The sequence below is a fragment of the Pararge aegeria genome, chromosome 24, assembly GCF_905163445.1.
Source record: "Pararge aegeria chromosome 24, ilParAegt1.1, whole genome shotgun sequence".
In the NCBI taxonomy this organism is placed as follows: Eukaryota; Metazoa; Arthropoda; class Insecta; order Lepidoptera; family Nymphalidae; genus Pararge; species Pararge aegeria.
Window position 1 is genome coordinate 7,234,297 of NC_053203.1, and position 23,475 is coordinate 7,257,771.

The 23,475-nt window shown below is 37.4% G+C and overlaps 2 protein-coding genes across 2 annotated transcripts in view; both read right to left on the reverse strand.

Moving 5' to 3' along the window:
- The window catches only part of LOC120634501, a 70,164-nt gene extending 54,785 nt beyond the window's left edge, over window positions 1-15,379 (reverse strand). The window contains 1 exon segment of the mRNA XM_039905159.1: window positions 15,259-15,379. Within this exon segment, the coding sequence (XP_039761093.1) occupies window positions 15,259-15,361 (103 nt within the window). The 5' untranslated portion in view covers window positions 15,362-15,379.
- Window positions 15,380-21,094: 5,715 nt separating this feature from the next.
- LOC120634543 (tubulin beta chain) lies at window positions 21,095-23,237 on the reverse strand. Its single transcript, XM_039905233.1, has 2 exons — window positions 23,087-23,237; window positions 21,095-22,420 (listed from the first exon to the last, which is right to left on the reverse strand). The coding sequence occupies exons 1-2, from the start codon at window positions 23,141-23,143 to the stop codon at window positions 21,134-21,136; spliced, it is 1,344 nt and encodes a 447-aa protein (XP_039761167.1). The 5' UTR covers window positions 23,144-23,237; the 3' UTR covers window positions 21,095-21,133.
- Between the last annotated feature and the right edge of the window lie 238 nt (window positions 23,238-23,475).

Sequence of the window (23,475 nt, forward strand, 5' to 3'; positions counted from 1 at the left end):
AGTTGATGAATAATAATTATTCAATTTGATGCTAATAATTTAGGTTCAGTAACGAAATTGTAATAATTTCGATAAGTTTATTGCAATGTACCGGCGGGGCGTCATGTAAACTCTTATGTATGTACATAAAAGCAATTAATAAATATTAAACAATAAACAATAAAAAATTATATTTGGTACTTCAAATCGGATACCATTTTTACGCTTACGCTTGAAGATAATCATGCCAGATGAAAAGTTTGGCTTGTCTAGTAAATTCCTATTCACTTTGGCTTTCAAAGTACTAGTTTAAGGTGACAGGAACACCGATGACGAAAAGGGTTCCACTCGTTCATCGGAAACATGGATGAAAAAAGCTTCGCACTTATTGATTAGATATCGCTAAAAGGATGCCACAATTCACGGCGTCTCGTTTTGAGGTAGAATCTTGTCAGAGGAACAAGAATGTGAAAACTTATCGATGTATCGACAAAACAATATATCGTTATTGATGTGACTTATTTAATACAGCGGCGAACGTTTTGCAGTTTAGGCTCATTTCCTCGATATTTTGTTCGAACTTTAGTCATCGCCAAATTATTCTACACACCGTTTTTGCAGCCCATATCCAGTCTATCTTTTTCATTGATTCTGAGACTAAGTAAGAAAGCTAATAAATATTTGAAAAGAGAAAAGGAAAATTCTCACCTAAAATATAAATGTGAAAAAGTTGGAAGAACTTCGGTACTCAGTAGGTATAAGGAAGAAGTTAATTGAAAATATATTACTTCTGACGAGCGAGTCAGTGAATCGATGTTAAAAGTAACTTGTGCAATAAGATGATCTGCGATGGGGACACTGAATAGGATATGGAATGATACGAGCAGTACCAAAACCTCTAAGGTTCGACTCATGAGGTGCCTTGTCGATCCAATATTTTTATTCATGCGGAGACCTGGTCATCAGTGGCGTGCAAACAGGGTACGCACGCCACTGCTATTTTATAACTCATACTGGTGACCGAATTAAACGAGTTAAAAAATCTGCACTACGAGTTATAAAAGACTTAAGGATAGGCATTGTAAGAGTTATAAAAATCCTACCCTTTCGATTTTATAACTCGTACTGGATCCCTCTATGCACGCCACTGCTGGTCATAAGACCATTTAAAAACGATGCCTTAGAGATGTGGTTCTGGAGACGCCTATAAAGATCCTTTGGACTGCATTCAGCAAAAACAATCCCATTTTAAAATAAACTATGAAAAGGAAAGACTTGTCGACGGTGCAGTTACGAATATTGAAGTTATTTGGCCACATCTTAAGGAACGTGAGGTCGATTAAACGATTGGTGGTGCAAGGTCAGGTTAAAGGAAAAAGGACAAGGGCGGTCACCTACACGATGGACAGATACGTTGACCCAGGCAACTGTAGTCGAATGAAAAGTTGAGAAGCCTCGCGGGGGCTCCATGCCATCCATGCCATATAATGAAGCCTAAAGCCATGTATTTCATCACGGCAGTCCCTTCCACTCTATCAAGAGTGCACGACTACGAAGAAAGAACTATAAGATAACGAGGCTATGATTAAAAATAAAAATCTGTGGCTAGAGGTTAGTATGATTGACTATGGATCACAAAGGTCAGGAATCTAATTCCCGGCCTGGCTGTTTTGGGAGAGACTGGAGATTGGTTATTTGAAATGTCCAATCCCGTACCAGGAAAATCTTGGAAGGTTTTTGCTTTCAATTCCTTTCTCCCAAGGGAGCCTAAACGTGTCTTATACCCATCTCCTGGAAGAGGTGCAATGATTGAGCTGAACATTGGTGTCCCTACTTCTATATTTTGGACTGTCATATTGAATTTATTACATAGCCACGAGTTGGTGAGAGGAAGCCAACAACACCCAAATGATTAAAATTGGCTTATATTGGCTTCACAGAACTTGAAAGTTTTGTACCCTCCTTCACGGCTAGCATGGGCAGGGGACACTTATATCCCCAGGGAAACTGGGAAGATGTTCTCCCACGGCTTTAGCAACTTTCAGAGCATTGGCGCATTAGTGGAAATAATGTCCAAATAATATATGTGTAATAATAAACGGGGGTAAACTTCTCCTATTCCATGTTCCCGTGCTTTAGTAGGTGGACACGTTAATTATATCCCCTGTCAGGAGATATAATCGGGGGATATAATTTGTTGTCTCCTGCCTGTTCTAGCCCTGCTGTAGTCGGGTAGAAAAGAAAACTTTCCTTGTGATACAATAAGGTTCTGTGTTGGATTGTGAGTTGCCTTTGATCATTTTGGAACGTAACCCTTAAAATGAGCTGGCCAACTGCAAACAGACGTGAAAATATCCAAAATACATGCTATTTCGATGTGTATTTGTGCAATGGCTTACATTTCCCTTCCCAGAGGAGCGATAAACTATTTTACTCGCGTGTACGCTTTATTAAGCTAATTACTTTTCACTGCGGTAACGAAGTAAAAGCCAAATGCTAATGCAATATTATGGAAGTTATTTTTACCTGCATCGACCGAAAGGACTTTTCGTTTATTGTAATGATGCAATTGTACAAAAATCTCAAAATTTTAATGTTGAGTGAAACTTGGTTTTCCGATAGTGAGATAACTAGATTATGTGTTATGAAAAAACTTTCAACGTATTTAATACCTTTTTTCTATTGTTAGTGGCGTTTCAAAGATAAAAATTACGCCAAAGAAGTATAACTTCTAACGCGTGTACATAAGTACTTACACCCTATTGAAAACTATGCGGGAGTAAGAGCGCAGAAAAAGGCTGCTTTATATCCCAGCAAAATGTATAGTCCTGTCCTCTGGTATAGATCTAAAACGCAATAACTAAACTGGTATTCATGAAGTTTGGTACATATCAACATTATGGACCTACTCGTATTACCGGGTCACTAAGGCATGGATCTCCGCTCAGAATGAGATTGTTTGAGGCCATAGTCCACAACTATGGATTGGAACACTTCAGACGCCGTAGAGAACTTTACGTAGAACTCTCAGGCATGCAGTTTCCTTACGATGTATTTCTTCAATGTTTAATCAAGTGACAGCCGATTGGCGCAGTGGGCAGAGACCCTGATTTCTACGTCCAAGGCCGTGGGTTCGATTGGAAAATGTTTGTGTGATAGACATGAATGGTTTTTCATTGTCCGGGTGTTTATCTGATTATTATAAGTGTTTATGTATAAAATAAACCCCATATTCAAATCTTACAACGTTTAATCGTTTTAGTATCTCTAATTACAACATAGCACAAAATAAACTCAAACATCAATCTATCTAAACTTATAGCACACTTTTAATTAACTGCAAAGAGATAACTTCTTCAATCTTCCATTGACACTTCTGTCCGTACTCCTCCGTACGTCTATTATTCCCGCCATTTTATATGACCTTTCTTTTTCGATCTGGGTTCCTGCCATTTTGAATTCCTACCCCATCTTATACCGACCACAGATTATACATAATTTTGACCAGTCTGAAAAAAGATACCTTTTTATCTTTAACCAAATGTACATACAAAGGCAGATTTGCTAACACGTATATTATTCATAAAAATATTCATCAGTCATCTTAGTTCCATAACACAAGCTATGCTTAGTTTGGGGCTAGATGGCGATGTGTATACTGTCGTAGTATATTTATTTAATTGTATGAAACGCACATAGCTCCGAAAAGTTAGAGGTGCGTGCCTGGGATTAACTCGGGCACCCCTAAACCACTAGGCTATCTCTGTTATGATAACAGGTCATCGATTTTGGAATAATGCACTGGATACTGATGCGAAAGCGTTTTTAAAAATATAAGTGGTGAAGTAGTGATACAGGGTTCCTGCCATTTTGAATTCCTACCCCAACTTATACCGACCACAGATTATACATAATTATGTTTAACCAAATGTACATACAAAGGCAGATTTGCTTACATGTACGTTATTCATAAAAATATTCATCGGTCATCTTAGTTCCATAAAACAAGCTATGCTTACTTTGGTGCTAGATGGCGATGTGTATACTGTCGTAGTATATTTATTTAATTGTATGAAACGCACATAACTCCGAAAAGTTAGAGGTGCGTGCCGGGGATCATCTCGGACACCCCTAAACCACTAGGCTATCTCTGCCATGATGACAGGTGATCGATTTTGGAATAATGCACGGGATACTGATGCGAAAGCGTTTTTAAAAATATAAGTGGTGAAGCAAAAATAATAAAAGTGGTGATTCTTCAGCAAACTCCTTGTATTAATGTTCAAATTTTTGAGAGCATTACCCATGACAAAATGGCGGTCCCTTGTCAGACTCTTTACTATTGTGCGCGGGTGACAGGCCTCTTCACTCGGGCATTAATGTGGTGTTTGATATGTGATACTGAGTCTTGAAAGGGTATTTGAAAAATGGCATCTACTTTTTCTTCTTTGTCGTTTTAGGGGCGAATGGCAACGATTTTGTCGCTGTCACTCTTTTGACAATATGGTATTGTAAAGGACTTTGAGTAATTATATTACAAAGGCGTCTCAAGGGTTATTTTTATATTATTTTTTATGTGAAACAAAAATAATATAAAAATAACCCTTGAATAGGCCCATTGCGTGTTGATGGGATATCAACCACATAAGGATGCCACCGCTCTCGGTGTCTCGCTGTTCTGTGGTAGAACGGGGAAGGGGGAACAAGATTGTGAAGTTCCTGAGCACACTCACCGAAGTATATACGGTAAAAAACCGATAAACAGGCAACATTGCGTCGGTGCTGGAGACTATGAAGTTTCGCCTGCGTTAACGAATTGTCGCCTATAATTCTCCTGGCGCGACCATCCACCGAATCCAAAGCTTCACGCTGATGAAAATACTTGAGTTGTCACCATTTAAAAGAAGTTTTTGAATTAAAACATTTTGATATACAAGAAAATAAATGTATATTAAATAAACAGTCATCATTTTTTGGAGAAAATTCGTAAACTGAGTTTTAGCGTGGCGATACAGGCCGTATATAGGATTGAATTTTTGTATGTCGTATGTAATGCCTGTTTTATCACAAAATTAAAATTCATTTTTAAATTTGAATTTTGTGATAAAACAGGCATTATTAACCGACTTACAGTAAGGAGTAGTTATCCATTTGGTTGTATTTTTTTTTTTAATTTGTGGAACAAATTTGTATTGCTTTATCTTTTCGTTATGCAATATCTGCAATAACTTACAGAAAACAATTTCAATGTTTCACATCTGCCAGGCATCCCGTGACGGCTCACACGTTTTTTTTATTTTATCATGTCATATTAGTTCCTGTCATAATCTGTACTTTTGTGCCTATTACTTGTACAGAATAATTTCGATGTTTCACATCTGCCAGGCGTCCCGTGACGGCTCACAATTTTTTTGAAGTTATAATTGACAAACCAAGCTAGCCTATCACAGTCCACCACTGCTGGACTATAGGCTTCTCAACGGAAGGGTATGTCCATAATCACCACGCTGAGCAATGATTGGTGATCGCAGTAGATGGTAGAGAAGCTGGCGAGCGGCAAATTGCCGCTTTCTTCTTGCAACTCGGTTACGCCAGACCATCTGGAGCATCTTCACGCATCCGCACCGCGGCTTCCTTCTGAGGAATGACGTCTTCGCAGAAGTCAGGCTACCAAATACTTACTTAGCTACTTTTGGCCCGACTCGCGAATCGTAGTCAAAAATGTTGCATTCTTAAGTACTATATAGAGCTTCAAGAGAAAACAAGAGATTTAAATTTTTGGAAAATAGTGAAAGTTACGCGCCCGCTTTCCCCATAAACAATTAGTAAAGGACGCTCAATCTCATTTTTCATCTGTAACGGATCTTCGCTTGTGGGAACAACGATTTTGTCCTCAGCATCCGTCTCAATTAGCCACGTTTCAAACGACTTGTCATTGTCAAGGCGGGGCACTGTAATTAGACGATTTATAACTGATCATCATACATCGACGGGGTTTAAGGGATGAAATAAATTAATAAATATACTACAACAATACATACATCGCCATCCAGCCCCAAAGTTAGCGTAGCTTGTGTTATGGGTACTAAGATGACTGATGAATAATTTTATGAATAAAACGCATAAATACTTATAATATACATATAAACACCCGGACACTGAAAATCATTCATATTCATCCCACATTTTCCAGTCGTGGGAATTGAACCCACGGCCTTGGACTCAGAAAGTAGGGTCGTTGTCCACTGCGCCAATCGGCCGTCATGGATAATAGGTATAAATTAATTTAACTTAGTTAATAAAATAAGAACTGAAGTGGTGATAGTAAGGAAATTTGCGTCCATTCTGGTGCAGCGGTGATCGCTGTAATCTAATAAATGGGAGATCCGGGTTTGATCTCTGACAAGGACAATTTGGAATTTGTGATTCCGATTCTGGTCTGGTCTGGAGGGAGGCTTTGGCCGTGGCGTGCCGCTAAGCGATTTAGTATTCCGGTACTCGGTTACCTCGGTTGGGGATACCGTACTCCCGAACAGGTTAGCTCAAATTATAAATTCCCAAAGACCCAGGACTTCCAACTTAAATTCACAGCGCTCACCGTTGCGTCAGTGAGGTCGTCAGTTGTGCCTATAAGAGGGGCTTAATAGGCTGATGAAATCCAAATGCCCGAGCTAAGATTGCCTATTATTATTTGTTCCGCACACAGTATTATCCAAACCAAATCAAGTTTTCTGTTCTGGCGCCCTCATTTTATCTCGCAATCTTTACTACTCGGAGGGTTTTGGGGCGAGTCTGAGGGCACTTGACGCTGTGGTCCCGCTAAAGAGCCCTCAAGCCAGATTTATCCCGCAAAGAATGCGTAGTACAACCTTTTTTACGAAGTAGGAATGTTATAATGGGTATTGTCGTTTATTACTTACCTATCTACACCGATTTTGCTTTGATAAAGTTGTAAATCAGTTTGGTGCTATGATCAAATCAATTCTTTATTCATTCTATAGAAGTCACTTTTGATTCGTCACAATTCAAATTCAAATTAAAAATTTCTTTATTCACGTAGGGCGTAGGCCTATCACTTATGAAGCGTTCATACATATATATTTACATAATTGTAAGGGGATGGTGATAACATCGTTCGCCAAATTAAACCTAAAGCTACGAGGGATCTAAACGCACCCTGGTCTAAGAAGAGCCCACAACAAACTTAGCCGGGTATTTTTTTTTTCGTTTTCACCATCTAACAGTAAATTTATATTAAGCTATTAAGCTAGAGCAATTCACACCCAAGCTTTTTTTATCGTTTAATAAATCCTTAATATTATAATAGGATTTTCTCTCTTGATTTTTTTACCTGTTAGGGAGTATGGCAGTTATATTAAACCCATACTCCCAATCGGTACTATCTCCTCAACATCGTACCGAAACGCTAAATCGCTTTGCGGCACGTCTTTGTCGGTAGGGTGGTAACTAGCCATGGCCGAAGCCTCCCACCGGACAAAATACAATCGATAAGAGTTCCAAATACACCTACTATGACGCTGCTATCACATCTTTACTCTTAGATTCTTTTATTGCAGTGACCCTCTAGTAAAATCCTTTAGTATGGTAACTTGTCCACAAATCAAACGATACATTTTTGAAAAACTAAAATTTTTGAGGGTACTCGAAAATAGCAAGCGTTTTAATTTGTAGTCAGAGTCACATTTGAAAACAATGACAATATCTGTCATGAGTAAAACACTAGACAATTAGTAGAAATGTTGCCTATAACTATTATGGCTGCGTTACAAATTTGAACCAAAAAGGCTCGTAAAATAAGAATTCTTCCACCGAGGCTTAGGTTAGGTCTAACATGACTTCGCTGGCAAAGACGCTTTCTTGAGGTTGTTGGTTGTTTCATTCTACATGTTAAGAGGTGGCATTGTCAGTTATCTGATCATCAGGGTCGTAAAGGGCGAGGAAGCGTTAAGATCGGGAAAAGTAGAATTGCTCTATTTTATGGCATGGATTATGGGAGGTCCTAGGTTCGATCCCTGGCAGGGGTTTGGATAAATATACATAACACTATCATAACATATGGAAAATATTTATTTCTAATACTCAAAATACAAGACAGAAATTATCTGATATTTTTCCAGAGAGAAGATTAAAATGTGTTGCACATTGCACACATATTTAAACAATATTGACACAGTAAAATATTGCCGATAAAACTTGTAAATAAATATTCATGGATAGAATATAATTCTAAATATTTCTTGTTCAAGTATGCATTAAATTAAAAACATCTTATTATCTGCTTTATCTTTGAAAATTTTAATTAATATATGAAATACTACAAAGGTGGAATAAATATTTTTTGAATTTTCTCTGATATGGTATGGCTATGTTTCGGCCGTGCCTAGTTACCACCCTACCGACGAAGACGTGCCGCTACTCTATTCAGCGTTCCGGTATGACGTCGATTAGGGGTATGAGTTCAATATAACTGGCATTTCGAAGGCCGAGTGGCGCAGTGGGCAGCGACCCTGCTTTCAGAGTCCAAGGTCGTGGGTTCCACAACTGGAAAATGTTTGTGTGATGAACATAAATGTTTTCCCGTGTCTTGGTGTTTATCTATATATTCTAAGTATTTATGTGTAATATATTCATAAAAAAATATTCATTAGCTATCTCAGTACCCATAACACAAGCTACGCTAACTTTGGGGCTAGATGGCGATGTGTGTATTGTCGTAGTATATTTATTTATTATTTATTTCCCTTAAAGATTAGCCCGTTACCATCTTAGACTGCATCATTCCTAACCAGCAGGTAAGATTTGAGTCAAGGGCTAACTTGTAGTGGAATAAAAAAAATAATCTTTTTGTAACAGTTCCTACTGAACATTGCGCCCGTAGCCTTTAGCTACGCCAAGTAAGAAAACCTCTCAAGAGTTTTGTAACGTTCCAAAAATAAAGAGTAAAATCGATATTTGATTTCGAGTTTCATTGAATAAACTTATTGCTCCCCTGACCTCCTTCTACCGTATTGTTGTAGTTGTGTATTACTTTATTCTAAGCTGTATTGCTTTGTGATAGCGTTCAAAATTGCCATGGCACCTGTGATATCGGCCACCTATTGTTGTAAAGCCTTTTGTTACTAGTGCTACACTTGTGATAACATATTCGTACACTATTCTTTAGTTTCTATATTCTACGCTCTTTTTCTTGGAAGGCGTTGAATTCTATTTATCATGTTCGTTGGTGGATAGTTACTTGCTATTCTGTACGCAACAACGACTTAGGTAGAATTTCTTTGTGAATTTTTATTTTGTTTGATATTTTCACACTTTTCAACATTTTCAAAGATTGAGCAGATAATAACCTTTTTTATTTAAAGGATAAGTATTCATTTCAACAATAAAACATTTACTATTATATTCTACTAGCTGTTGCCCGCGACTTCGTCTGCGTTTGATTTTGTTTTTTTATGTGGCATTAAATTTAGTTGTAGTTCTAAAAGAAATTAAAGTATTCAGTAACGCTAAGCCTTAAATGAGGCGTTTGCTGCTGTCCGCTGAGGAGTTCTGTCCTCTATCTCCAACCACAGTTTGGGCAAAATTAAATACATATTATAACCTCTATAGTACAAAAATAATTATATAATCGGTTATAATTTGTCGGAGTTAAGGTGTAAAATCTTCAAAGACTTTCATCCCCTCTCCCAAAGGAACCGAGTTTAATGTCAGGATAAAAAGTATCCTATATTACTTCCAAAATTATGTGTACAAAGTTTCATGAGGATCGGTTAAGTAGTTTTTGCGTGAAAGCATAACAAACAAACTTACATTGACATTAACAATATTAGTAGGGAGCCGTGAATATTTACAAGTTTTATCTGTAATACTTTACCGCATCAATATTGTTTAAATACGAGTGCAATGTGCTATACATTTAAGTCTTCTATTTGGAAAACCATTAGAAATAATGAATTATGATATTGAGTAGTGGAACTAAATATTTTGCATATGTTAGCAAAGTGTTTATTATGGTTTTACGCCGTGCTAAAAATGGGTTACGGATTGTTATCCATTTAATACGATACTGACTAATTTTTATTTTTAATAAAATTCAAATTCATTTATTTCAAGTAGGCCTACTTTATAAGCACTTTTGAATCGTCAAGTATGTCTGTTTGTAGTGACTCTACCACCGGTTTGTAAAGCAGATCCTACCGAAAAGAGCCGGCAAGGAACTCAGTAGTTAATATTTAAGTAATTAATATTTAAGTTCAAGAAATAAAATAAAAATAATATTATCATTTCAACACAGACAATATATATATATATATCCAGCAGTGAACCGGTCCGGTTATATATTTTGGACATATATCTTTAAGCACTTTCACACACCATGGTCTTGCCTCGCTTGATGTTGTATGTCGACCTAGTGGGGGATCACTCTCACACTCCGTGCCGTTGCCACTTTAGCTTCGCAACTTGTTCAGCTACAACAGTAACTCTGGTTCTTCTACGGATCTCCTCATTACTAATTAAATTACGTAGAGATACTCCGAGCATAGCTATATTTTGAGAGTCTTCTTATAAGGCCCATAGTTAGTGACCATGTCAAACTACTGAGGGTACTACCAAAAGTGCTCATTTCAGTACGGGTTGCTACTCTAGCACCTTGGAAACGCGACGGGTTTATCGGTCATCCGTAATACGTCCATCACCTATTGCCAATTTAGCTTTACAACTTGTTCAGCTATGACGATAACTGTGGTTCTCCTACAGATCTCTTCATACTGGTTTTATCACGTAGAGATGATCTGAGAAAGCTCTATCCATTGCCTACAGAATGAGCCTTCTTATGAGAAGAATGAAAAGAAAATTACCTATGCAAAATATTCCTCATTATCATCACTATCTGGACTGATCGCGAGGTCCTGAGTTCGAATCCCGGGTCGGGCCAAATTAAATAAGGTATTGTGTATTTCCTATTAAATATTTTTCGGTGCCAGCACAGCGTTGAGAAGTTGGCGATGTCAGCCCCCTTGCCTCGGAGAGTACGTAAAGACGTCGGTCCCGGTTATTATCACTTATTGTGATAAATTTCGTTAAAGCCCATCAACCCGCATTAGAGCAGCGTGGTGGGTCTATGCTCTCAAACCGTCTCCCCAAGCAATGGGACGTTAATAGGCTGCGGATGATGAGCATCGTTATGAAGCCATTATCGGCGCATTACAGGGCACGGGTCTTCTCGCAGAGCAGTAAGAAGACTCAGGCCGTTGGAAACTACGTTGATAAAAGCCACCAAAATTAGAAGCATCATTGCAATGTTTGCTATCGGTAATAGTTTTTTTTTGACAGCCTATTGGCATATAGGTCAACGACCCTGCTGTCTGAGTCCAAGACTATGGTTTACGAGTCCCACAACTAAAAAATGTTTGTGTGATGAACATGAATGTTATTCAGTCTGGATGTTTATCTGTAAGTTATAACTATTTATGTTTATTATGCATAAAAATATTCATCAGTCATCTTAGTACCTCTAACACAATCTACGCTTACTTTGGGGATAGATGCGTGTATTGTCGTAGTATATTTATTTATTTCACTCCGATCTCTCATTTTTAATACTCCAAAACAACACGATGGTTGCGAGAAAATCTTATATTAAGAGTAACACATTGAAGTGAAGTTAAGTAATTATTTCGTGAGCATGTCAATACAAGCTTTCGAGTATAATATCAAGTGTACGAGCTACATTATTAAAAATAACAAGCTATTGTATAAACTTCTCTGAAAAAGTTATAACTTCATACGTTGCACATAGAAATAACTTTCGTTTTGTGAGAAAATTATATTTATTCAATAATAAAAATGCTGATAGCCTAGTGGTTAGTTTCGGCCTGCTTTGCAGTGTGACCAAGTTCGATCCCGACACGTACCTCTGACTTTTCGGAGTTAAGCTAAATATCACGTGTTTTAACGTGCTAAGCTTTCTCCATAATGATCTGAAGGGCGTGTGAAGAAACACTGCCGCACTTGGTCAGTCTGCTTTTTCTTTTTTTTTTTATTATTACGAAAGGAGACCCGTGTTGATAGTGGGTTGATAATATTAATGATGATATAAATTAAATGTCAAGGAAAACATAAAATACATAAAGTGCGTATTCCATGTTTTAATATTTATGTTTCAATATTCTTAAAGTTAACTGATTATGCTTCATTGTTTTAAATAGTGTGTCGGAAACAGTACCTTAAACTTATAATAATACCTCAGCTTAATAATCTGGTTGCATTAACAAAATGACATATTTGATATAAGTTTAGCTAAGTTCATAAATTATATTCAGTTAAATTAAGTAATACGATAAATAATATTTTTGACGTGACAACGTCTTATAATTCGATGATGCCGGCTGCACGCACGAAAAAACATGACGCATGCGGCGTTACCTCGCTCTGAGGCGTTCCAACGTTCCAAGGCTTGAAGTGCAAGTGAACGCGTGGAACGAGCGACAAAGAGGCACAGTCGGCCTCCGTGTTCGACATCTGTCTCTCTCCTACTTGAGTGAGCGATGCGTCCGCGTGGACAGCTCCTATACAATAATACATTTACATGTTTTTGGTACGGATAAAGTGCAGTGAAAAGTGAATGTGGTGTCAATTGTTTATAGCAACGATAATATCTATCAAACAAATACAATTAAAATTTTCTTTTGAAAAATGCAACCATTCCATCACTATTTGCTTACGACGTTGTCACGTTCAACTATCGTCAGTAAGCCGACTTTACAGACAACCAGTTTTTTGCAATGTACATTTTTAACTGACTTAGTATACGATTTGGCTAGCTGTAAGGATATAAATAAATAAATTAACCTGGCTCAGATTAGCATATCACGAGTAGAAGCTGATATCAGAAAGTGTCATCCTATATCTGTGCAGACATAAGCATACACAAGTCAATTATTCTGTTCGGTTAGGCAATTGGCCAAGTTGCATGTAGGTACAAGCCATGTACATGTCGGGACGAGATTAAGAGATTACCACTTGATCTATTATGTGAGAAACTGTGTTGGGATATGTGATGAATTAAAACATGAGTGATATCAAGAAACTTCTGGTCTAGCGAGAGCTTAAACTTGACTGAAAAAAAATCCACGTTCGTCCAAATTTTGGAACCAGGTTCCAACTGCGATGTTTTCACTAAGTTTCGAGTTTAAAAATGTTTAGTTTATATGCAGTAAAGTTTTAAAAAGGCGTTGTAACCTGCTAAACTGTAAGTAATATATTATTTATTTGTTTAACCTAGGCTAGTCACTAGGATATGAATTGTAATACAATTATTTAATTAATAAAGATAATTTAAAAACAAAACAAACTAAGTTTCGATATGGGATACTCAAACTATTCAAAATTCAAAAATCCCCTATTTCAAGTAGGCTTAGTTCATAAGCACTTTTAAAACGTCAAGTCAGTCTGTTTGTAGGGACTTTACCACCGGTTCGAAAGGCAGGCTCTACTGAGAAGAGCCCGCAATAAACTCAGCAGTTTGCTCTTTTCCCCCATTATTTTACAGTTTACAATCATAAAAAATTTCTATCTTATGAGAGATGAGAGCTGAGCGGCCTGCAAGCAGCCTTGTCGTAAAGAAAATTCACCAATCGTACTTATAGCAACCACGATTTATTAAATGTGTTTTAATAAATTGTTTATATGTATGTGTTGGTAGGAATTAAGATTTAACTAGTTATTGCCGGCGACTTTGTTCGCGTGGAAATTTGGATATATATGCCTATTTTTAATAGCTTGAAATACACTTAGAAAAGTGAGAGGTTCGTGCTGGGATTCGAACACGACCCCCGGAAATGCAGTCAAAGTCCAGCCCAGAGGGCTACGTTATTATCTGCTTCCTGAACTGCCACTGTGCAAAAAAACATGTCAAACTCTTGCTCTTTGAAAATGAAATCTAATCTTACCTAGATTAGATTTCATTTTCAGTAATTTTTTTCGGGGATGTAAAGCCTATGTGCTGGCGCGATTGAGTAAAATCCATCCATCCAAACTTTTGCGTTCATAAAGTTAGTAGACATCTATGATGTCTTATCTTGGATCAATTCACGAGTAATTGTCAATAGAAAAACATGTGATCGTGTGAATTGAAAATTAAAGTAAATCCTAAAATATAACGTTTGTTTAAATGATGAAACAAGAATTTTATGACAGTTTCTCAGGTACTGAAGATGTATCAGATCAGTACACATCAGGGTGTCCAACCTACTCGCTTTATGGGAAATAGAGTGGAATGGTCCCTATATGGGACAGATCACCAGTCTGGCGTAGCAAGCGTCACCTCAATATATACAAAACAACCTTTTTTTTTATTAACGATAGGCCAGCGTTTGACGACAATCATGCCCGTTAGCAATGATGAGGTCTAGGTTGGAGCACGCTTGCCTAGAAAAAGTCTATTCACTCTAGCCTTTAAGGTACTCAAATTATACGTGGCAGGAAACACAGTTGCCGGGAGGGCGTTCCAGATCTTAGCGGCACGTATCAGAAACGTGGATAAAAAACGTTTCGTGCGCCTGCTCCTTTCGCTGCCCTGCTCGCTGCTCGCTTTCTCTCTATCATCTGGCTCTATTGTGTTTATTACTCTAAATAAATTAATCCCTAATCCTTAATCCTTATTTCCTATAATATTATAATTATGAACGTGTCTTTGTTTGTCGTTCATTAACGCTCTAAGCAACCTATCAACGTGATTTTTGGCATAGAGTTAGTTGAAAAGTCGGAGAGTAACATAGGCTACTCTCTTTTCCACGAATACAAACGGTTCCTACGGGTTTCGTAAAGCACCGTAATTAACGTGGACGAATAACTCTATCAACAGCTAAGTAGTTATAAATACTACGACACAAATATACACACATCGCAGTCTAGCCCCAAAGTAAGCGTAGCTTGTGCTATAGGAACTAAGATGACTGATGAATATTTTTATATAAATCATAAAGTATTATATACAGTCAATCCTTATAATATATAGATAAACACCCGGATACTAAAACACACTAATGTTCATCACACAAACATTTTACAGTTGCGGGAATCGAACCCACGGCCTAGGACTCAGATAGCAGGGTGGGTCGCTGCCCACTGTGTAGATCGGCCGTCCAACAACTCTATAACTACTTTTTCTTTGGTACACAATTAAAGTGTACTCATTTATTAATTCATCTAAAAAGACAAAAATTGTTAATGTAGAAAGTCTCCTATAGAAAAGCTTACCAAGTTCGGATCCACAGACGCGCGGTATGATTTCCAAGATGGCGGAACAGGAAGCGTCTTCGAAGCAAAGCTGCCTCGCGAGCAGGCAATTCAGGATGGCCATCGTTCCTTTTATACCCGGTCCTGAAAAAAAGGAGAGTCAGTTTAATATTTTTAATCGCTATGTGTAATCTTCATTAACCGATTAGGCTCACTACAGGGCACGAGTCTTCTCTCAGAAGGACAAGAGACGGTTATCTTTTTTTTTTTTTATATTAATAGGCAAACGAGCAAGTGCCGAGCAGTTGCCGGCTCTTAAGGAATTTGTTTATCCGCCCCTTGAATAACCCTAGACTATCTACTACGCTTGCCAAGTGCGGATCATTACACTTTACAACCTTTTGTTTGCTTGTCTTTGTTTAACTTTGTTATACACACATATACATTATAATATTATACATAGTAAGTACATCATCATATCAATCCATTATCAGCCTACTACACAGCACGGGTCTCCTCCCACAGTAAGAAGGGGTTAAGGCCTTAGGCCACCACGCTGGCCCGGTGCGGATTGGTGGACTTCACACACCTTTAAGAACATTGTGGAAAACTCTCAGTTATTCAGGTTTCTTCACGATGGTTTCCTAAACCGTTGAAGCAAGTTATATTTTGCTTAAAACGCAAATAATTTAGAAAAGCTAGAGGTGCGTGCTGGGATTCGAACTCGCCACCCCCGAACGTGAAGTCGAAGTCCTACCCACTGGGCTATCACAGCTTTATATTGTAAATACATACACAGAAGAAACTAACACTAGAAAATGTTGCGTGCATAGGCGATCTTATCCCTAAAGCTATCTCTTCCAGAACCTTTACCTTTGAGAACATTGTAAAGACCTCTCAGTTATCTAGTGCCTCACGATGTTTTGCTTCACCATTGAAGCATGTAATATTTATTTGCTTTAATTTAAAACGCACTAAAATCCAAAAAGTTACACACGTGTGCCAGGGATAGAACTTCTGGAGGGAAGCATCGGCCGCGTCTAGTTACCACCCTACGTAGTCGCGTAGAAACCCATTAGGATTTTGGCTTTAATATAACAGCCATATTCACTAACAGTCTAGCCCGCATCTAAGACTGCAGATGAGATTTCAGTCAAGGGCTAACTTGTAGTTAAAAAAAAACTTGCCAACCGAAAGGGAGGCCAAAGTATTAACTACTAGGCTATCATCACTCTATGTGTCATACTACCAAATAACTTGCTCGTCACGGTAACTATTTAAAACCCAAGAACCGCATGCAGTGGAAAGCAGATAAAGAGCTAGCAATTCTATACAAAACATTATTTTTTCATAGATCGGCGTTCAAAAAATCATCAGGTTTGATAAACGTGTTAATTTAATAAATGCAACGTCAATGGGTTTTAAAATCTTAAGCATTAAAGTAAGTAAGTTTATTTACACAAGCCTTGTGCGCTTCACGCTGCCAAGCTGCTCCAATTCAGGTTGGCGGGCTAAAGTTTAATAAACGGCATAATGTTCAGTGGCAAAGGTTAGCCCGTAGTGTCGAAATCTAATTCAAGAATACAAATTGATTATATAACGGTTACAAATAGATCACTAGAAATCAATATTAATAAATAATGTAACAAAAAAATAAACGTTTTAATAAAAGATAATGGATTTACTCAAATAACAACCACTCGTAATTCAAGAATTTGATCAAATAGCATTTACAAATAAATCACTAGAAATCAATAACAATAAATAATGTAACACAAAAATAGCGGAAACAATACAAAACGTTTCCATACAAAATGAGGTATTAGGTATACATATTCGTGAAATTATAAATGTGAACCCCACGCACGTTCGTCCGAAATTAAAATAATTAATATAAACGGTTCAAAAACATTATCCTAATAAATCAAATTGATCTGTAAACAAGCGCGCTATTTCATTATTCATGAACGCGTCGCCCGCGGCCCTTTTGTACTGATACTACTGAATGTGCGATCGACTTCCAAAAGGACGGTTACGTAATTTTTTTGATGTAAAAAAAAAAGGTTTTGTAGCAGATAATCTTTGCAATCGATTGCTGCGTTCTGCGTGAAATCGATCGCTGTTATAATAGTTGAGCCTACATGTCACTACGGGTAGAGCCTATCTTTTGTTTAATTTTTTTTTATAGTGATGGACTGAGCAAGCAATAATCTATCTAATTATCATAACTCTATTCTCTACCAAAGGGTATATGGAGCACCCGAATGTCGACGATACCGGATTTGCAAACAGATTTCGATATTGGTTGAAATTATATAGTCGCTAGTGTGCACTGGCTATATATTTACTCCAAATAACCGTTTTCTGTTTGCTCGTTGGAGGAAATATGGAATTTGAAATACCGCTGTCAGTCTGATCAGTTTAAAGTACATTCTGTATATTATAAACCAGCTGAGGCCTATGACCCAGTAAAGGATCCTTATCAAATATCGATCATACAACACAGAACCATCTTACTTAACATATTTGAGCTAATTCTAAAAGTTAAAGCTAGCAGCTAGTAGTTTATAAATTGATTGTAAGATTATCATCATCACATCGACCCATTACCGACCCACTACATGGGTCACCTCCCACAATGAGAAGGGTTTAAGGCCGTAGTCCACCACGCTGGCCCAGTGCGGATTGATGGACGTAAAATGGTTAACGAGGTTCAAATGACGGCGAGTGACCCCAGGCTTCATATTATACCAGAAACAAAAACGGGGCCCGCGTTATTCGTAAACGTTTATTACGGTTATTACAAATTCCGTAGTAACCGTTTATGTTTACGGTATAATAAGTAACCTATGACATTCTTCGTCTTTTCTACTAAACTCTATGACAAAAATAAAGTTGATAGAATGCTCAGTTAAGGCGTGTAGGAAGGACAAAAAAACAAACAGACATACTTTAAAAATATAAGTTAGGATAAGGCTTAAGTATAAATGTTAAAATAGGGTGCATAAGATCATTTCATAAGGAATCACCCTGTAAAAATATTAAATCAAACGAAGCATATCTATTTTCCATACAAAGTAATTCGAACATTCTAAGTTAACATAAGTGTTTACTTATGACGGTAAAATAGGATAAGTCTCAGAGTCAGTCAATAATGTACCTCTAAAGCCTCTGAAGTATTATTTCGGTCTTCATTTACACGTTCTATAAGTAAATAATTACAAAGCTGCCATTTTAAACACATGCAGTTAGGAAGTTCTTGCAGGTGGAGGAAAATGAGGTTTCAACCTAAATATGCACCACTCGCTGCATTAGGGCTAACGCCCGTAACTGTTGCAAAAACCAGCAACAAGCTTGAAATAACAAGAAATTTGAATATAATAATAAAAATAATAGAGAAACTAGCTGAGGCTTTCATCTTCTGGATCATTATCAGCCTATTAAAGCCTTTTATTTAATTAAGGATCACTGGCGATATTTAAAAGAGCAGTTAAGGCCCATTATATTGTTAACGACTATTAATAGTATGTATATACTTACTCATTTATTGTATGTTATAGTATTTAAATATGTAAGTGTTGTTTTTATATTTATTTATTAATTATATTATTTACTTTTTATCTTTTTGTGTACACTAGTTTATGTATTAGCATGTAGTTATTCGCATGTATGTATTTTATTATTAGTACCACCAGCAGTCTATTCTCCTTATTCTTTTTTTTTCCTAATTCTAAGGTTGCCTGGCAGAGATCGCTATTAAGCGATAAGGCCGCATTTTGTATTACTACTTCTTTCGATATGTTTCTGTTTTTGTTATATTTTAAATATGTTAATGTTGTGGTATACAAATAAAGAGTTTTAATAATTTAATAATAATAAGGAGCTTTGAGATTTCTGAAGACGGTATGTCCTGAAGGGTGCTGCCAGCAAGATTGCGACTGTGTGCAAAGAAAAAAAATTGCTACACGACAAATACCTGCGGATATTTAGTAGCAGTAGAGCTTTTTGTGGCAGAGCCCATACGAGAAGTACTACTGCCGTGCTTATTTCTGCCGTCAAGCAGCATTTCTGTGTTCCATTCGTATATTTACAGGAAACGGTGATAGGGCATTGGGTAGGAGCTCGACTTCACTTTCGGATGGCCGAGCTCGAATCGTTTCTAGATTGCGTGCGTTTTAAGTAATTAAAATATCACTTGCTTCAATGGTGAAGGAAAACGTCGTGAGGGAACCTGCATACCTGAGAGTTCTACATAATGTTCTCCAAGGTGTGTGGACTCCACCAATCCGCATTGAGCCAGTTTGGTGGAATACGGCCTTAATCCCTTCTTATTGTAAGAGAAGGCCCGTGCTCTGTAGTGGACCGGTAATGGGTTGATGTGATGAATATGGCTAACAGCTAGTAGCTTAAAAATTGATTGTAAGATGGTTCACGAGGTTCATATGAAATATCTTTTTAGGATTTGGGCCATACATTTACAAAATATTTGTGAGTGAGTGTGTGAAAGTAGTAAGCAATTTTCGTAGACTTGTGGATAGGAACATTGGTTTAATATGTTACTATGGTAGAAACTTGACTAGAGTTATGAAATATCTTTTTAGATTTTGGTCAATACATTTACAAAATATTTGTGACAGACAGACAGAAAGATAAGTGACCTCGCATTGCTCGGTTAATATTTCAGTTGTAGTAAGACAGTCGTTTCGTAACGTAGGTTTATAAATCAAACGTAGTAGAATATTCAAAAGCCGAACCGTGCATTCATTGCCGGATCGATACGAATCTCGGCTATTTTGAATGCGAAGATATTTTCAACGGCGTCGGCTTCAATTATACTTATACAGCCTGTTTCAACTCCACGCTACATTAATTTGCTTTTAGTGGAGTTACCAATTTAGTTTTTGGTATTTTGTGCAGAGCTCGTGTATTTAAAGTTACAGAAATTATCGCGTTCAATGAATATTTATGCTGGGTTAATCGAATAGATGGATGGAAATGGATTTATTATCATTTCATTAATTCATTAATTAAAGGGTCTCACACCTGGATAGTAAAAAGGTTTTATTAAACCCATGGTGTGATTTTTATATCCCTGCTATTTATTCACTGACACTACAACATGCCAAAGGTTTAGAAGTTACACGTAGTACGGGTAACAAATTACAGAAAAAAAAAATACAATACCTACCAAATATATTTTTGCCCGACCCCGGGCTGGTTCCAAATCGGAGCAAATCGAAGAAGTAAATGGAATTCTTACAAATTATTTAAAGACAAAATATGAGATGAAAGTTTATGTGGGTTAATGACCGGCCGAAGTCGAGCAACAGCTGGAATAATCAGGTGCTATGATGCTAGAAGAAAAACAATCTAATGGAAATAAAGCAGAGCATCAGCATTCAGTAGTACTTCGAGGAATGAGAATTCATTCTCGTGCCACTGGTGGAACTAGAAGGAATTATCATTCCTCGTCGAGGAAGCAACTCGAGATAGGACCATTGGTACGTTATGTACTACGCTTTGGGCGGAATTATATACTGTTTGGTGGACTACATCCAAAACACCGCCATTTGGCTCCAAGTATTGAAGTGCTGATATCGCAGTGCCTACGTTTTACCAACAAGTTTTACGTTTCCACGAGAAATCTTGTAAAACCAAAATGTCCTTAGGGACAGTATGGTTAGAAGCCAATTTTTCCTAACAATACCTATAGGAGGTAACCCTATTTATTTTTGAAAATAAGATTGTGAAATTAGACTTAAAATTGTCAGGACATCAAATATTTATTATTAGGTTTTCTATTGGATTAAAACTATGATAAAAATAAAATATATACTGTAATAAAACAAAATTAAAATACACAATATAATAACGAAATTCTTAACAAAAAGCAAGTCTAGTCTCCTTCGTCACCACCCTCTTCCTCTTCGTCAAATTCACCTTCTTCCTCTGCCGTGGCCTCCTGATATTGCTGATACTCCGATACTAAATCGTTCATGTTGCTTTCGGCTTCAGTAAATTCCATTTCATCCATCCCTTCGCCGGTATACCAATGCAAGAACGCCTTGCGTCTGAACATAGCCGTAAATTGCTCCGAAATTCGCTTGAACAACTCTTGAATAGCGGTAGAATTTCCAATGAATGTAGCAGACATCTTCAAACCGCGAGGTGGAATATCGCACACAGCAGTTTTCACATTATTGGGAATCCATTCGACGAAATAGGAAGAGTTTTTATTCTGTATATTCATCATTTGCTCGTCCACTTCTTTCATTGACATACGACCTCGGAAAACTGCAGCTACGGTCAAGTAGCGACCGTGACGAGGATCGCAAGCCGCCATCATGTTCTTGGCGTCGAACATCTGCTGTGTTAATTCTGGTACTGTCAAAGCTCGGTACTGCTGACTGCCACGAGAAGTTAATGGAGCAAAGCCAGGAATGAAAAAGTGAAGACGAGGGAATGGCACCATATTCACTGCAAGTTTTCGCAAATCAGCATTCAATTGTCCAGGGAATCTCAGACAGGTGGTAACGCCAGACATTGTCGCCGACACCAGATGGTTCAGATCTCCGTACGTCGGTGTGGTCAGTTTCAGTGTTCGGAAGCAAATATCGTATAAAGCTTCATTGTCAATGCAGTAAGATTCGTCAGTGTTTTCTACAAGTTGGTGCACAGAGAGTGTAGCATTATATGGCTCGACCACTGTATCAGATACTTTAGGCGAAGGGACAACGCTAAATGTGTTCATGATTCGATCAGGATACTCTTCTCTAATCTTGGAAATCAAAAGTGTCCCTAAGCCTGCTCCAGTACCTCCACCAAGTGAATGCGTTAGCTGAAAGCCTTGAAGACAATCACACCCTTCCGCTTCTTTTCTCACAACATCAAGAACAGAGTCAACAAGTTCTGCTCCTTCAGTATAATGTCCTTTGGCCCAATTATTACCAGCACCTGATTGGCCGAAGACAAAGTTGTCTGGGCGGAAAATTTGGCCAAATGGTCCTGATCGGACCGAGTCCATAGTACCGGGTTCAAGATCCACCAGAATGGCTCTCGGTACATATTTACCTCCAGTAGCTTCGTTGTAATACACGTTTATACGCTCTAACTGAAGGTCGGAGTCACCGTGGTATGTGCCAGTTGGATCGATGCCATGCTCGTCCGATATGACCTCCCAGAACTGGAAATGAAAGATTTATGTTACTGCATTGCTACACAAGAACACCTGCTGGTTTAGTTTTCTCTGTTAAGGTAGTTTCCTGTTGTAAAATACTAGTAACCACCTATACACTACACCTGTATACCTAGAACTAGTAATATAATATTATTGTTCCACCAAGGTCAATAGTTGAAATTGTAGCAGTAACATTTTTATCAAACATGAATATTTATTGACTTCGTTTATTGAATGCTATTGATTCCGTAAATTATTTATAGGATAAGATCAGTTACGATGTCCCATTATCTTATTCTTCAAAAATTACGTGATCTCTTTCATCTGTCCAATAAACGATTTGCCACACAAAATGCTTTGAAAAATAATTTAATGTCAGCATGAAATATTTTGTATGGAAAGTAACAGATTTTATCGCACCTGATATTAAAAATAATGCAACTTAAACAGGAATACTTTCTTAGCAGATGTCTATAGGAAAAAGGAAACACGAAAGACATTTAAGATCCGTTGTGGACACGAAGTTTCTAAGAAAGTTTGTCTATCCATCTAAGTAAACTATTGTGCTGTCTCAATTCTTGAACCGGAGCGACGCCTTGCCATTCGATAGTGGAAAAAAGGTGAAGTCTCTAATGGTCTCTTCAAATCTAAGGATTTCCATCGATATCTTACCTTTGCACCGATTTGATTTCCGCACTGTCCAGCTTGTATATGAACAATTTCTCTCATCTTACTTAGGTATCTTTTATTAATATTATTTCCTTAAATAAACACTTTTTACCGAACGGAATATTTCCACGACCAACTAGACAGATGGACTTAAAACAAATGCGATTTTTCATAGCACGTTCCAATTATTATTATAATATTTTTCTTTTATTTCGAAAACATTTTTTTGAAAGTACACATATACGTTTGAGTTTTTATATTATTTTACAATAATCAAACCTTCTTCTTATTTACACTTTTTACGAGCACTTACGGTGTGTTTACATTGAATAAATTAATTTAAAATACATATAACATTTTCAAATCGGCTGGAGGGCTCTCCGGCAAACTTG

What these genes read in the sequence shown, in the direction of transcription:
- LOC120634543 (XM_039905233.1), bottom strand. Translation starts at nt 23,143, where the DNA reads ATGAGAGAAATTGTTCATATACAAGCTGGACAGTGCGGAAATCAAATC. An exon ending in GAAATCAAATCGGTGCAAAG is followed by an intron (nt 22,421 to 23,086) that starts GTAAGATATCGA and finishes TTTCATTTCCAG; the next exon opens with TTCTGGGAGGTCATATCGGA.